Source organism: Natator depressus, chromosome 2, assembly GCF_965152275.1.
Source record: "Natator depressus isolate rNatDep1 chromosome 2, rNatDep2.hap1, whole genome shotgun sequence".
In the NCBI taxonomy this organism is placed as follows: domain Eukaryota; kingdom Metazoa; phylum Chordata; order Testudines; family Cheloniidae; genus Natator; species Natator depressus.
The window spans coordinates 183,639,337-183,656,177 of record NC_134235.1 but is presented as its reverse complement, the minus strand read 5'-3'; the positions used below and the strand labels follow the sequence as shown (position 1 = coordinate 183,656,177).

General features: G+C 41.1%; 1 protein-coding gene across 2 annotated transcripts in view; it reads right to left on the bottom strand.

Annotated features, from left to right (window-relative positions):
* ULK4 (unc-51 like kinase 4) overlaps positions 1–16,841 on the bottom strand; it is a 397,936-nt gene that overhangs the window by 48,775 nt on the left and 332,320 nt on the right. For both annotated transcript variants that reach the window (XM_074945513.1, XM_074945514.1), the window contains exon 35: positions 7,784–7,969. In XM_074945513.1, the coding sequence (XP_074801614.1) occupies positions 7,784–7,969 (186 nt within the window). The remainder of the gene's footprint in view (positions 1–7,783; positions 7,970–16,841) is intronic.

Sequence of the window (16,841 nt, the reverse complement as noted above, 5' to 3'; positions counted from 1 at the left end):
TGCACCACCATATTCTAGATACACAGGCACATGTATAAATGCCAGGCACTGGTATATCAAAATGGATTCCTTTCATGGGGAACTCCAGTAGCATGCACTTAGTGCTGATGAATACTTAAGAATTCTGAATCCCATAATCATCAGATGCACGAAGCATCCAAGGAAAAAAACACTCAAAAAGTTCTATATTTCTTCATCCTATGAAGTGTGCCATTCTACTGATATTTCTAAAATAATTTTCTTCTCCTATCATTCCAACACCCCCAGCCTCTTTGAATCCCTATACTGGTTTCCTTTTACTGCAAGAAACTTCAAGTTGTTCAATCTGCATATTTTTACCTTGTCTTTAGCTCTACTCTTTTTCTTCCTCGTGTTCCTCTAACTCCCCAAACTCTTTCAAATACTCTCTCAGTTATAACATTTATCTCCTTCTCCTACTCTTGTGCCTACTATCATGCCTCATTGCTTGGTGCCAAGCACCCTGCCTCTCTCCTCCTTCAAAATTCTCCTTAAGACTCTCCAGCCATACTCACTTTCCCTGTTTGCACGCCATACATTAGGGCTGCTCTGTCAGCTCTGGGCCATCTGGGGTTTCCCCCATATCAACTGGAAATGCAAGGTGTCTAGTTGTTTTGTGCCACCAGAATAAGAAGATGGCAAATATTTGGCCCTATGTCTGTGTCTGTCAGGTGTTATGCAGATATATATATCTATATATATCAATATATATCTCCAATGAATACTACCAGTAGAACTAGCAGCCAAGGGAATAATGGAACAATGACAAGCAATAGGGACCGTAGAAACTTTTAAGGGGGAATAAGAAAAAAGGTTATCTAGTGGAAGAGGTTCATTTGCACGAGTCATCAAACCTTTTTCAAGGGTTAGAAATACAGAAATCTAGGTATTGCTCTACTGGATCACACCCAAGATCTATCTAGTCGAACATTCTGTTTCTGACAGTGACCAGTACCAGATGCTTCAGAGGAAGTAATGAGAAACCCACAGTAGGCAGTTGTGGGATAATCTGTGCCCCCCTGCCCCACACACACATTAGATCTCATCGTGATCTCTAATAGTTAAGATTTTGACTTAGGTCCTGAAGCATGGGATTTACTATCAAAATAATATTTTCTGTATTTTTATCCATCCTATTCTTTATGTCTCCTAACATCTTGTTTGCTTTCTTGACCACAGGTGCACTTGGAGCAGAGATCTTCATTGAACGGTCCGATTGATGCCCAGGTCCTTTTCCTGAGTTGATATTTGTTTGAAGCAACTTTGACAGACTTTTAGTTCAACACCACAATATTATAATTATTACAATGTACAGAGTGCAAAAGCATATTATACAAGGCACTTTACAAAAGTCATAAGAAATATATGGATCTTTCCTGAAAGAAGCAACAATTGCACTCAAATATGATACACAGGAGAATAGTTAACATGCAATAAGTTTGTTAGTGAGGAGATCAACGTAGAAAGAAAGAAGTGGGGTTTTGTTGAGGGATGTGTAAAAGGGATTTATAGAGAGTCACTTGGAAGCTGGTTTCTATGCTTCTGTTTCTCCCTTCAATGTATGCATCAAAAACTTTCACTTGGTTGATTTCTTCAAAGCTTCTGTAGTTTCTAGGAGTGGCCACACCAGACAAAGTGCAGCATATTCTGTTCTCTATGAAGGAAGCACTTGATACTTTAACAAACTAAAACAAATAAATTAGTCAGCAAACTGGTCATTGTGCTGAAATGTTTGGATCAAGTAGAACAGAAAATGCAGATTAAAATTAGCATGGAGGTCCCAGGCATAAAAACAGCTTTGACACAGAAGGACCTCAGATCAGACCAACAGTTGGAAGCCCTGGAAAATCTTACTTGGGTCAAACCTATCTGAATTTAAGGAATCCTGAAAATGTGGAATCAACCAAATTATCTGAGTTAGTCATGCACAAAAGTCCACCTCAACTATGGTGAAAGAAGATGATCCTACATATGCATGGTTACTAGCTCACATGTTTTTATCACTAGTCTTGCGATATTGCAGGGGGTATAATTCAGCCTGAATTTGGCCCTAACGCATTATATAAACTATACACACAGATCAACTACAAAGATGCGGCCACTTCTGCAGTGAAAGAGTATTTACCAGCAAACAGCAGCAGTATGCAACAGTTTAGGACAAGAAGCGAAAAACACCATATCCAGTGGAAATTGCAGGCTGAATTTAGGGAAGCAGAACGTAATTAGCCAAGTTACCATTAATTTTGCTTATTCTTACAAAGAGCGCCATAAGATCTTGAGTGACAGTTAGAATCTCCATTTCACAATCCGAGATTGTGAATACCACCTGATATAAGAACGAGGTCCATAAACAGTACTTTAGAATAGTACTTTCAGAAATGCTGTGTTACACTTAGACCTGAGTGAATAATTTATACAAAAACAATTCATATTTGAAGAATTTTGCCTTCCTTGCAGAATTATTAGAACAGTTTGGGATTTTCTTGAATTAATTTATCAAAATTATTCATTTTTTCCCATTTTGTTTATTTATTTATAAGTGCTATGCGTTGCTTAGTTGTGAGTGGTCAAAAATTAGAATTTTATTTGTTCCTTGATTGGATGGGCTCTTATGGGTGCTGTTGATAATACGGTGACTTTAAGATAAACTTTCCGATATTTGATTAAGGGATCTTAAAATTTGCTTTCCATGAGAATTTGTGCTAGTAGAACACATCTGTTCATGTAAACCCGTGGTTCTCAAACTTTTGTACTGGTGACCCCTTTCACATAGCAAGGCTCTGAGTGCGACCTCCTTTATAAATGAAAAACACTTTTTAATATATTTAACACCATTGTAAATGCTGGATGCAAAGCGGGGTTTGGGGTGGAGGCTGACAGCTCGTGACCCCCTGAGGGGTCCCCACCCCCAGTTGGAGAACCCCTGATGTAAACTGATGTGGAAGGGTGATAAATACAGCAGAAGCAAATTTGTTTAAAAATTCAAACAAATATTCTCATATTTACTCAGTTTTTGGCACACTGAATATCAGAACAATGTTATAGGGGCTGCAGTGCAACAGAAAATTGAGCTCACTGAAATCCAAATTTGTATAAATTATACTACATTGCTTCTTATACTCAGCAACATTAGTTTTCTTATCAAATTAAAACAGTTTTCTTCACTGCTGAATTTGACCCAATACATTGCCTCTTGAGTGGAGAAAAAGGACAGCAGGTTTGTAACAGATTCAGTATTGTTTGTTAACATTATTTAGGAATATTATCTCTGCTTTTTAAAATAAAAATATTACGTCTGCTTTTTAAAAATATCATCTTAAAATGTATTCCAACCACGACACATTCAGCATTCAGGAGACAATACTTAAACTTACTTTGTAGACTAAATTAAAATCCAGCAGTGAAATGGAAAAACAATCTTTTACCACCCAAACACTCATGGAGTACAACCTTTAGAAAGTGATTATTTCTATAACATTTTCATCAGGGACTGGCAGAAGAGCAGTATATCATCTTATTACAGATACTGGAAATGTAATGGCTTAAGGTTGCTAAGCAACACCACACTGTTAAAGGCCTCTATGTCTGTGATTTCTAGAGACCCTCTCAAATTTCATTAAAACCTGTCCATAACTATTACACAAAAGGTCTGCCTGGAGTTTATAAACAGACTGAGCTTCTTGACACAATGGTGAAAGGATAAAGAAAAGAAGTGGCATTAATTCTTTTATTGTATTTGCTACACAATAGTTTGGGTAAAAAGTCCTGTTTCTGATATGCATAACACACCTTAGCATTGACTGGCTTTTCATTGTTGAAGATAGCATTAGTAATTGATATAAAATAAAAATGTTTGATCATACTGAAGAAAATTCTATTAGAGACTGCAGTCAATAAAATAAAGGCATTCTGTATGACTGCCAACAAAGAACACAACAATGCAGGATTAAGATAGTTTGCTTGGTATCAGAAACATACACTCTCCACTTTAAGGATTGCACAGCAACAACAGGTTGATTTTGATCGAAGTAAGAACAAATATACATGTCAGCAACCTACATCTACAAGCATCTTAACAACTTAACAAGCATCTCTTCTGATGAAATTTCTACTGAAAGCAATGGAAGAAAATGGGCCACCATAGTAATTTAATTCATGCATTTGAAAGGTCAATACAAAGAAAAAATATCACCAAGAATAATTCCTTCCCCCTAGTAACTGAGGTTCTTTGAGAGTGATGCCAGTGCACAATCATACTAGTGGGATATGCCAACAGGTCCATTAAGTTTTACAAAAGTTCTAGAAAAGCAGGGCCGGTTTGGCATTGCACCAGCACCTCCTTGTGGCTCTGAATATTTGGAGCTGAGGTTACAAAAGTAGCACCGTTTAAGAATCAGAGGCACTATAGTAACTAATTGTTTTCTCTTCTTCCAGGTGTCCTCTGCATAGTGAGTCTAGTGACATGTTTAACTCCCGCTGAGGCAGAATGAGGAATTCTATTTAAGGATTGCAGAACTGACCTTGTAAAGCAAACATCAGTTTGACTTAGACTGTAAGCTTTCTGGTGTCAGAACTGTCTTTTTGGTGTTTGTGCACATAGTGACTAGCACAATGAGGACTGATCAAGCTCTACAGGAGCTACTACAATAATAATAAAAAATAAAAGCCAAGTCAAAAGAACAATGCTGAGTAAATGTGTGTACAGAACTCCAGGTAGCAGTCCTGCACATTTCTATGAAGGAAGTGTGCAAAAGCATGCCACTGATGCTGTCTTAGCCCCAGCAGAGTAAGCCCTTAGGATACTGAGGGATCACCTTACCTAAAATTAACATCTTAATATAAGCCTAATCCACTCAAAGATACTTTGGCATTGATCCCGAAAGCTACCATAAATCTAGGAGGATTGCTTAACGTCCTACATAAACAAGAGCTGAAGTACCTTTGTCATCTATGGTGTGGAATCTAGTTTCTGGCGGGTGAGAAAGAGGTGCTGGGAAGAACACCACAAACAGATTGAAGTTCTGATTTAGGTGGAACTCAGACACCACTTTTGGCAGGAATTTAGGATTGGGATATAGAACAAATGTCTGTGGAATACAGTGAAGGGAGGATCTGCCATTAGAGCCTGCAGTTTATTCATTCTTCTTGCTACAGATTTTTTTGTTGACAAGCAGAATTCAGAGCATTCTCCCCCTACGTTAAAGGGTGCAAACATTACCTTTCTCACCAGCAAGCTGAGATCTCACATTGCCAAAGATTCTCTAACCAATGGAAAGATGTTGATCAGTTCTTTAAGGAATCCTGTGATGGTGGAATAACTTAAAACTGCAGCACTGGCCACTGGAAGATGGGAAAGTGAGATAGCAGAGAGGTGCGCCCTGACGAAAGATAAGGAGAGGCCAAGAAAGTTTGAGTAAAGCGAACAGTCCAAACAAAAATTATTTTCTCCCATAGTGAAAACCTTTTCTACTTTTGGGTGGGATGTTTCAATGTGGATGATTTCCTGGACTGTAGGTAAGGTATTCTGTATCTTTGCAGAGCAGGCTAAGTCAAAAGATTATCAGCATCCTTTAAAGCAGCAAGGTGAAATGATTTTGGAACTGGTATGCAAAACAAGCCCACTTTCCCAAATCAGAAAGTTCTGATGGCACTGGCAGATAATACACAGGGTCATAAGAAAGATCTTGGAGATCCAAATGCTAATATTGCCTATCCCAAGCTGAAGCAACCAGAATGACAGTTGTATAAGTATCACTAGTGCAAAATCATACTGCATTTCTTTGTGGCAGGCCAATATTTCTTATTCAATTTCTGTCCAGGCTCTGGAAACACTAATAAATCATCTCAGAATAAGGCTAGCCAGTGTGTGCGTCAAAGAACCAAAAATATAAATAGTTTTAAAATTTTGAGTGGGGTATATTTTCCTGTTTTTCATTGCTAATAGTTTCTATTTACAATAAAATAAAACCATAAACAAGGGATTCCTAAAGAGTATGTACAGTCTGTCAGATTCAACTAATAAGTCTGTCCTGGATATTTTTCTTCTCTTCATGGTTTTTTTGGGGAAAAAAATCCAAATAAATTAAGATAGCAAAGTTCAGTCTGAAGCTCAATGGAGAAGGGCAGTCCTAAAAAGGAAAATACCTATCACAGTCCCATTACCATTCAAAGCTCTTGTAAATGGTCTAAAATTTTCTCCCCTAAAATCCCAACTCTGTCCACAGTATGTGCACTATGTGTAGAAGAAATTTTTTTTTGAGTTGATATTATTAAATGAAAGGCACACAAATGAGTTTTTCTCTCAAACAATGGCTGCCCAATAAGGTAATGATTTCATTCACATATTCTGAATCAAAGATTTTAGAATTGTAGTACATGGACCACTTGCTGGAGAGCTAGCTAGTCACATGGCACTAGCTCTTCCTCATTTCCAGCAGATACACTATATTAAAAGAAGCCATTACAGGAATACATTAATACTTCTCTAATATTCCTTGCCTATGTAAGTAGCAACTATGGATGCCACAGGGATGCTCTGCTATCATAGATGTAAAAGTGGTGGTGGTGCAAGCAATTCTGAATGGGATGGGAAGCTGGTGCACATAATTTCTCTATTAATATTTTGACCAACTATGAAAAAGTCTAAGCAACTCTTCCCTAGGCTACAAAATTCACCATAAATAATTGAAAGTGGGCTGAAATAACCTTAAATAGATCTGATAATATTTCAGTGTGTTTGGTGATTACTGTAATTTTAACATAATGATAATCTCTTGTGAACAGGAATTTCTAAGGTTCACAGAAATAATATAAGATTTACTATATTGTCAGTCACATTACCTATAAAACCTGCTTTCACTGCTTTGAGAGGAAATCCTAAAATCTCACTAAAATAATTACAGACAATTGTTTGTTATAGTAAATAGCAAGTACAACAGATGGAAAGGTAATTATCCAAGCCTAGCAGTGAGTCCAGCCAAAGGATCTTTCAAGAGACTTCAAGATGACAAGCATGGTGGGACTTACAAGAAAGTTACAAATCATGTGATTTGCCAGGCATATTATTAATCTACTTCTGAGAAACAACACTGCCATCTGTATTGACGAAGCGTTAGAGGAATTGAAGTCATTACATGTCAGTAACTTTTCACTTACTTAAGGTGAAGTGCTTGTGTGATTTCTGTTGATGATAATCTATGTTATAACCATTCCACCAGGAGTAGCCTTTACCACTTGATGAGAATGAACAATCAGTAGTCTATATAAAAATTTACTTCAACTACAAAACAGAATTATCAGCAACTGACATGAAATCAAGCACTATAAGTTTCTGAGTAGCAATTTTTATTAGAAGTTTAGTGTTTTTGGAAGGAATTCAAAATAGTTTTCTATTATAATTCTTAAACCCAAGGTACTAAATACCTATATAAACAATTAAAGCTTTCTATGAAAATAGTCAAATGGTTAACTGAAGGAAAAACAGTCTTTTTATAGAGGTTCTAAATGTAGAAAATAAAACAGGCATGGGTCCAGGTGCCGACATTTTCTTCCAAAGAAATTAAAATGGATTTTAAAAAAAATATGAATACTAATATTATGGGATTTTTGCTTCTTTAGAAATTGTTTATATTCTTTATAAAAAGAAATGTTTACTTAAAGGGGAAAAACAGGTCTCAAAAATGTTGTTATACAGGGGATAGTAGAGCCTAGACAGACAGTTAAATTCAAATTCTGGATGGCAAGAAGTTATATTTGTTTGACTCACCAATCTTTTGATGATTCTCAACAAAAGCTTCTGCTGTTTTAGATCCCTCTTGGACTTCAATACTTCAGCAAAGCTGTCCATGTTTTCTGGAGACATACTGTCCAAGTTGTCTCCTCCGTACAGCTGAACCAACAATGACAAGCATTGTGAGGCAGTCTCATATATTTCAGCGTCGTCACTAGGAAGCTAAAATAAACAAATAAATAAGCTTAAATTTCATAAAATTCTGTATCACTGGGATCTGGGAAGAGCATTAAAATTTCCATTGTGGTAGGAAGCAAAATTTTATAGTCATCCTAATCACATTACTAAACATCAGCAAACTTTTAAAGTGATTGAAAGACATAACTAAAATACAGCTATTTTTGATAAGCAGTGTATAAGTGTCTATAGTATGCTTGGTTTATTTCACCTAGTTAACCTACCTACAATGGCATCAAAGGACTCTTCACATATTGCTACTGTTTTTGTTTAATATATTTTATTGCTGACTTTTAGGACTGTGCAATTTTGCTTGAAACAGCATGAACACAATTTAAGATCGATCCTCTAGTCTGACCTCTTGCATAATACAGGCTATGGAATTTCATCAAGTTATTTCTGCATCTAGTCTGTAACTTCTGGCTGAAAGACATCCAATCTTTGTTTAAAGACTTCAGCTGATGAAGAATTCACCACATTTCTTGGAAAGTTGGTCCATCTAGCCATTGGTTATTGTTATGCCTTAGTGTACTAGATTAAAATGCCACCTAATGCCAGGTATCTTCTCCCCATGCAGGTACTTATGGACCATAATCAAGACACTTAACTGTGTCTGGGATAAACTCAATAGATTGAGCTTCTTAAATCTCTCTCTAAGGCAGGATTCCCAGACCTCAAATGATTCTTGCAGCACTTTTCTGAACTTCTGCCAAATTTTCAAAATCCTTTTTGAAGTGTGGATACCAGAACTGGACACAGTATCCCAGTAATAGTCTCACCAATACAGTATACCGAGGTAATGTCACCTCCCTACTCCTACTCAGTTATTCCATTCCAATAACCATTACTCAGTTTATCACAAAACTACTACTAAGGCCATGTCTACACTACGAAAGTGCTCTGATTTTATAGAAGTCGATTTTTGGGAACAGATTGTGTAAAGTCGAGTGCATGCGTCCACACTAAGCACATTAATTTGGCGGTGTGCGTCCACAGTACCGTGGCAAGCGTCGACATTCCGAGTGGTGCACTGTGGGTAGCTATCCCACAGTTCCCGCAATCTCCGCTGCCCATTGGAATTCTGGGCTGAGCTCCCAATGCCTGATGGGGCCAAAAATTTGTCACGGGCGGTTATGGGTAAATGTCGTCAGTCAACCCTCCCTCCCTCCGTGAAAGCAACAGCAGACAATCATTTTACGCCCTTTTCCCTGGATTGCCCAAGTAGACGCCATAGCACAGCACACATGGAGCCCGTTCAGCTCACCGCAGCAGTTATGACCATCGTAAACACCTCGCGCATTATCGTGCAGTTTAGGCAGAACCACCACCTTAAAAACCGGACGAGGAGGCGATGGCAGCGCGGTGATAAGGACATGAACACAGATTTCTCTAAAACCGCGGTCCCCGGCAATTTGGAGATCATGGTGTTACTGGGGCAGGCTCATGCCGTGGAAGGCTGATTCTGGGCCCGGGAAACAAGTACAGAGTGGTGGGCCCGCATAGTGTTGCAGGTTTGGGATGATTCCCAGTGGCTGCGAAACTTTTGCATGTGTAAGGGCACTTTCATGGAACTTTGTGACTTGCTTTCCCCTGCCCTGAAGCACAAGAATACCAAGATGAGAGCAGCCCTCACAGGTCACAGGCGAGTGGCAATAGCCCTGTGGAAGCTTGCAATGCCAGACAGCTACCGGTCAGTCAGTAATCAATTTGGAGTGGGCAAATCTACTGTGGGGGCTGCTGTGATGCAAGTAGCCCACGCAATCAAAGATCTGCTGATATCAAGGGTAGTGACCCTGGGAAATGTGCAGGTCATAGTGGATGGCTTTGCTGCAATGGGATTCCCTAACTGTGGTGGGGCCATAGACGGAACCCATATCCCTATCTTGGCACCGGAGCACCAAGCCGGCGAGTACATAAACCGGAAGCACTGGTGGATCACAAGGGACGTTTCACCGACATCAACGTGGGATGGCCGGGAAAGGTTCATGACACTCGCGTCTTCAGGAACTCTGGTCTGTTTAAACGGCTGCAGGAAGGGACTTTATTCCCAGACCAGAAAATAACTGTTGGGGATGTTGAAATGCCTATAGTTATCCTTGGGGACCCAGCCTACCCCTTAATGCCCTGGCTCATGAAGCCGTACACAGGCACCCTGGACAGTAGTAAGGAGCTGTTCAACTATAGGCTGAGCAAGTGCAAAATGGTGGTAGAGTGTGCATTTGGATGTTTAAAGGGTCGCTGGCACAGTTTACTGACCAATATTCCCATTGTTATTACTGCTTGCTGTGTGCTCCACAATCTCTGTGAGAGTAAGGGGGAGAGGTTTATGGCGGGGTTGGAGGTTGATGCAAATCGCCTGGCCGCTGAATATGTGCAGCCAGACACCAAGGCGGTTAAAAGAGCACAGCACGAAGCGCTGCGCATCAGAGAAGCTTTGAAAACCAGTTTCATGACTGGCCAGGGTACTGTGTGACACTTCTGTTTGTTTCTCCTTGATGAAAACCCGCCCCCTTGGTTGCCTCTAAATTCCCTGTAAGCCACCCACCCTCTTCGCTTTGATCTTCAGCTTGCTTGCAAAGGAAATAAAGTCACTATCATTTTAAAAAATGTATTCTTTATTAATTGATTATAAAAATAGGGAGATAACTCACAAGGTAGCCCGGGTGGGGTGTGGGAGGAGGGTAGGAGGGAAGGAAAAGGCAACTTTAAAACTTCTTGAATGACAGCCTTCTGTTGCTTGGGCTGTCCACTGGGGTGGAGTGGTTGGGTGCCCGGAGCCTCCTGCTCCCCCACGTTCTTGGGCGTCTGGGTGAGGAAGCTATGGAACTTGGGGAGGAGGGAGAGTGGTTAAACAGGGGCTGCAGCGGCAGTCTGTGATCCTGCTGCCATTCATGAACCTCCACCCAACGCCGGAGCATGTCCGTTTGATCCCTCAGTAGCCCCAGCGTTGCCTCATGCCTCCTCTGATCTTCCTGCCGCCACCTCTCCTCATGTTCATCGGCCGCTTTCCTGAACTCTGCTATTGTGTCCCTCCACACATTCTGCTGAGCTCTGTCAGTGTCGGACGACTGCATGAGCTCAGAGAACATTTCATCGCCCGTGCGTTTTTTTTGCCACCTTATCTGAGATAGCCTTTGGGACGGAGGAGGGAGGCTTGAAACATTTGCAGCTGCTGGAGGAAAAAAAAGGAGTGAAGTATTTTAAAAGATATATTTTACAGAACAATGGCTATACTCTTTCACGGTGAGCAACACTATTCACATAGCACATGTGACTTTGGTACAAGGTTGCATTTTGCATCTTATATTGAGTGCCTGTGGCTTTGGTGTTAGAGATCACACACGCAGTGCTGGGCAACAGAATTCAGCTTGCAGGCGGCCATGGTAAGCCATAGTCTTTCGGCTTCTGCAACCTTCATAACAGCAGCGCCCTCCTCTCCCGTTCCAAGCAAAGCACGTTGAGTTGGCCATTTAGTGCTGCAGTTTTCCTGTTAACATGAAGCAGCAAAAACCAAACTAACCCCCCCCAGCCCCATCCAATTCTCTGGGATAATCACTTTACCCCTCCCCCCATCGCGTGGCTGGTATCGGGGAAGATCCCTGCTAGCCAAATGTGAACAGCTCAGAGCCAATGCCCCCCGCCTCCCACTGCGTGGTTAACTGTGGGGAGGATTTCTTTTCAGCCACAGGCAAACAGCCCAGTAGGAAGAGGCACCTCTGAATATCCCCTTAATTAAATTCACCTATTTCAACCAGGTTACCATGAACGATATCACTCTCCTGAGGATAAAGAGAGATAAAGAACGGATGTTTCTTGAATGCCAGGAAACACCGGGACCATATGCTGCCAGGCTTTGTCATGCAATGATACCAGATTACTTGCTACTAGCATGGCGTGGTAAAGTGTCCTACCATGGAGGACGGAATTAGGCTTCTCTCCCCAGAAACCTTCTGCAAAGACTTTTAGAGTACCTCCAGGAGAGCTTCATGGAGATGTCCCTGGAGGATTTCCGCTCCATCCCCAGACACGTTAACAGACTTTTCCAGTAGATGTACTGGCCACGAATGCATCCCAAGTCCTCAGGACTACTTAATCATTAAAAAATGCTTGCTTTTATAACATGTATTATATTTAAAAAGGTACACTCACCAGAGGTCCCTTCTCCGGCTTCATTGGGTTGGGAGGGTATTTCAGCCAGGGTGATAAAAAGATTCTGGCTGTCGGGGAGAATGGTGTGCTGTGTGCTCTCCCCAAGCTCGTCCTCCTCCTCCTCATCTTCCCCATCTGCAAAATCCTCAGGACTGGTGAAGAGTACTCCATCATCGGAGTCCACGGACAGGGGTGGGGTAGTGGTGGCGCCCCCCCCCCAAGAATTGCATGCAGCTAAGCGTAGAAGTGGCACGTCTGGGGCTTTGTCCCAGAGCGTCCGTTTGATTCTTTGGTTTTCTGGTACGCTTATGTGAGCTCCTTAAGTTTCATGTGCCACTATGTTGCGTCCCTGATGTAGCCTCTGTCCCTTGTGGCCTCTGAGATTTTTTCAAATGTTTTGGCATTTCGTTTTTTGGAACGATAGCACGGATTTCTGATAGCACGGATTCCTCTCCCCACACAGCGATCAAATCCAGTACCTCCCTTTCGGTCCATGCTGGAGCTCTTTTTCGATTCTGGGACTGCATGGTCACCTGTGCTGATGAGCTCGCCTGTCCAAACAGGAAATGATATTCAAAAGTTCCCGGGGCTTTTCCTGTACACCTGGCCAGTGCATCTGAGTTCAGAGTGCTGTCCAGAGTGGTCACAATGGTGCACTGTGGGATAGCTCCCGGAGGCCAATACCTTCGAATTGCATCCGCACTAACCCTAATTCGAAAAGGCGATGTCGATGTCAGCACTAATCCCCTTATTGGGGAGGAGTACAGAAATGGGTTTTAAGAGCCCTTTATGTCGAAAAAAATGGCTTTGTTGTGTGGATGGGTGCAGGGTTAATTCAAAGTAACGCTGCTAAATCCGACATAAACTTGTAGTTTAGACCAGGCCTAAGGGTCTATCTGGATATAAGAGCTGCCTATTAAGCACTGTGCAGGCGCTCAGGGCTGCGACAGGGAGAGATGCCTCTCTCCAAGCCCCTGGGACAGGCGCCCCTCCCCCAGCCCGGCCCCGAACCTGCTGCGGCCAAGGGACAGCACCTCTCCCCTAGCCCAGCCCAGCCTGGATGCGGGAGAGGCGCCTCTCCCCCCCAGCCCAGGTGCTTCTGCAGGGGGAGAGAGCTGAGGGGGGGAGTCCTCTCTCCCCACTGTAGCCCCGGGGAGCCCAATTGCACTCCAAACCCAGCATCCCCAGTCCCACCCCAGAGCCTGCACCCCCAGCTGGAGCCCTCCCCCCTCTCCCCCCTGCACTCCAACCCTTTGTCCCAGTCCTGAGCCCCCTCCCACACTCCGAACCCCTCGGCCCCACCCCATCATATGAATTTTGTTATTCATTCCACACATGGGTGGGAAAAATTAGAGGGAATGCTGATCTGGATGAATCCATGGAGGAAAAGTCCATCAATGGCTGTTAGCCAGGATGGTCAGACATGCAACTCCTGCCAGAAGACAGGAATGGAAGACGGGGTGGATCACTCCATAGTAGCCCTGTTTAGTACACCCCCACCTCCCAAAGTTCTGGTATGGACCACTACTGGGGACAGGATACCGGGCAAGATGGACCATGGTCTGACCTAGGATGGCAACTCTTATGCTTTTATGCCAGTACAAGGCAAGAAATATATAGCAAAGGCTGAAACTTAGACTTCATATTACACCATGGATAGCTGTGCCTGGGGAATGCAACTGACATGGTTCACTTTTGGGAACTTGGAGAACTTTACATACTAAGCACCTACTCATGCCTAGGGACAATCATTAGAGTCAGTGATGATAATTTAGTAAAGTCCGAATTTTCTGACTTTTGTCAGTTTAAGACCAACCTTTTCTCTTATTTTAACATAATTTTAGTGTGTAAAGTTTGACATATTACACTCCTTAAATATCCATGTAGTAATTCTTCAGACATCCATTAGCAAACAAAGCTGTCTTTCTTTATATCCACACAGCTCTTTTCATAAAACTGCATTAAAATGGAAGCTATGGATTAGAATCCCTAAGACATATGACACCATATTACACCGAAACATGAAGAACCACCTAAGGCACAACTCCTCCTGCAGTTTCTCCTGAGGTACACCTCTTTCAATGAAGCTAAAACGTAATAAATGCAATTTTACCCAATATACTTGATTCTTAAGGAATCCAAATAATAGTTTGAAACCAATATTGTCTACATCTAACACATCAACAGTGATATGGGGGGTAAGCACAAAAACATGACATCGCTATCTGTCTACATCAGCATTTTTCTTCATAATTCCACCTTGCACTACTACCAGTAGAGTTGCACTGATAGGGCACTAGTGTAAAGAGGCCATTGGCGATATCACTACAGTATTTAACACTGGCTGCCAGCCTGCATTTGTGCTACCACTAGTGATAGTACACAAGAGGGAAATTTGAAGAAAAATGCTGATGATGACAAAGCCTTGAAAGGCATAAAAAATAAAAACACAAAACTGTAAAAGCCAAAAAATGAAAAGCTGATTTTTGGGTAAGCAGCCTCTGATTTAAAACAGGAATAGGAAAGTTAATGCCATGTTGCTAGACAACAGTATACTGATAAGGCAGGTCATCTCCTTTCTTAATAAGGTAGAAGAGTGTTCTGATTTATTTTGCTAATTAGACAAATTCTGTGTGCAATGCATGTGTTTTCATGTGAAAAAATAATATGTATCTGAATGCTGTTTAGGTTTTCAAACCAGAACACATTTATTGCACAAAGAATTTGGTCGGACAAGGGGAGGGGGGATATCAAAAGAACTCTGGGCCTTTAGGAAGGGAAAGGAACTGCGCACTGGAATTCTATCAACATGATGCCAATTCTCTCCTTTTCTTACCCATAAGACATCTCTAATTGACTTTTCATTTTGTTTTTTCAGTCTTCCAGAGGTTTGTGTGTTAGGCCTCTTGACCATACAGGAGTATTAGATTCTCCCACCCCCCACCTGCACGTGGCAGTCACTTTTCTGGGCTGCTGACCATTTGGATTTTTAGTACAGGATCCAAAATCATACTCGCTACACTCTCAAATGAACTCACACAGGAAAATGATAAAAGACAAAAATACTCTATCACCTGTTGGTGAACACTTCACAATGCGATTACTCTCTATCTAACCTACCAGTCCAGATCTTCAAAGGAAACCTGCACAGCACTTTCAAAAGATGAGCTTGGAAGCTTAAATGCATTACTATGCTAGATACTAAAAATCATGGCCTAAACAGACACACTGGATATATGCAAAAAGAAAAGGAGTACTTGTCGCACCTTAGAGACTAACAAATTTATTTGAGCATAAGCTTTCGTGAGCTACAGCTCACTTCATCGAAAGCTTATGCTCAATTAAATTTGTTAGTCTCTAAGGTGCTACAAGTACTCCTTTTCTTTTTGCGAATACAGACTAACACGGCTCCTACTCTGAAACTGGATATATGGTTTATCACAAAAATTTGTAACACACAAACCCCCTCTATTTGTCCTATGACTGCAGAGGTGTTAGTGGGCCACGCTACCTTGAATGGTCCCTTACAATGTGTGCTAACTACTTATGCTAAACCTGTTCCACCTTGCATTTTGCTGTGACCAGGGAGTACCTTTCCAAACCCAAAGAAGAGCGAGCACTATGTGGCTCGAAAACTTCTCTTTCTCACCAAGAGAAGTTGGGCTAATAAAAGATATTACCTCACCCACCTTGTCCCACTACTTACAGAAAATGCACATTAAAGTAGCTAAAGTTATAAGAGTGCAAAAAGTATAACCCTCCCCAATGATTTCTTATTTTGGGGTGAAATTTGTAAAATAAAATAACTTCTTGTTACAATCTTGATGCCCAGTGCGTGTCAAGTTTCAGCTTAATTAGTTTTTATGGTCGTACTATGATCTCCTGAAAACAGGTTCATAAGGTAAAATCCGAACTGTATTTAGTTCTATCTGGCACAGGTATTTACTAGTTCCATGTAGTTTTATACTCGATTAAAATTAAACAGGAAGTTTTTTGTTATTACGGTCTTATACTTTGCAGTTTATTACCAAAATATGTCTTCATTTTGAGGCCAGTTACACAGCGTTCATGAATTGTAAACTGCTGCAAGAAATATGTGAGATCATTTGAGCTGAAGTGGCAGTTTTCACACCGATGGAGTTGTTAGGGCATCTAATTTTAGAGCTACAATGAAACTGTCTGGAATACCCTGAGGGAACACTACTTCAGCACTTTAATGAGGTTATACACAAAGAGAGTTTATTAAGATAAGAGATAGATGTTCATTAGATCAGTAATATGATTACAGAACATGCTGTACAGGAAGGGGCCATTGGGAGCTATAGGCAAGATGATTTAGCAAACATTATACAAAAGCGAAACAGCATTATTATACTTATTAGTAAATATGCACACTTTAAAATAACATGTACTACATAACACTATCTTTTGGCTTTAAAAGTAACTTATAGACTTTCAAGCCAAGGAAAAACGCATTTTAGGAAGCACTGTTCTCAGCTCACTTTAATATAGTCTAATTGTCAAGAAATCAAAGGCACCATTCTGAAATTTTGTACTTAGGACAACATATCCTTATTTCCCCTGCAGTTTCTTTATGCAATTCCACCAAGGACAACCAGTCAGTATTCAGCCCTTTGGACTTCAAAGTGGGTGCATACTGACACAGGAGTTTATACAAATTAATAAAAAAGTGGTAAAATTTTAAGCA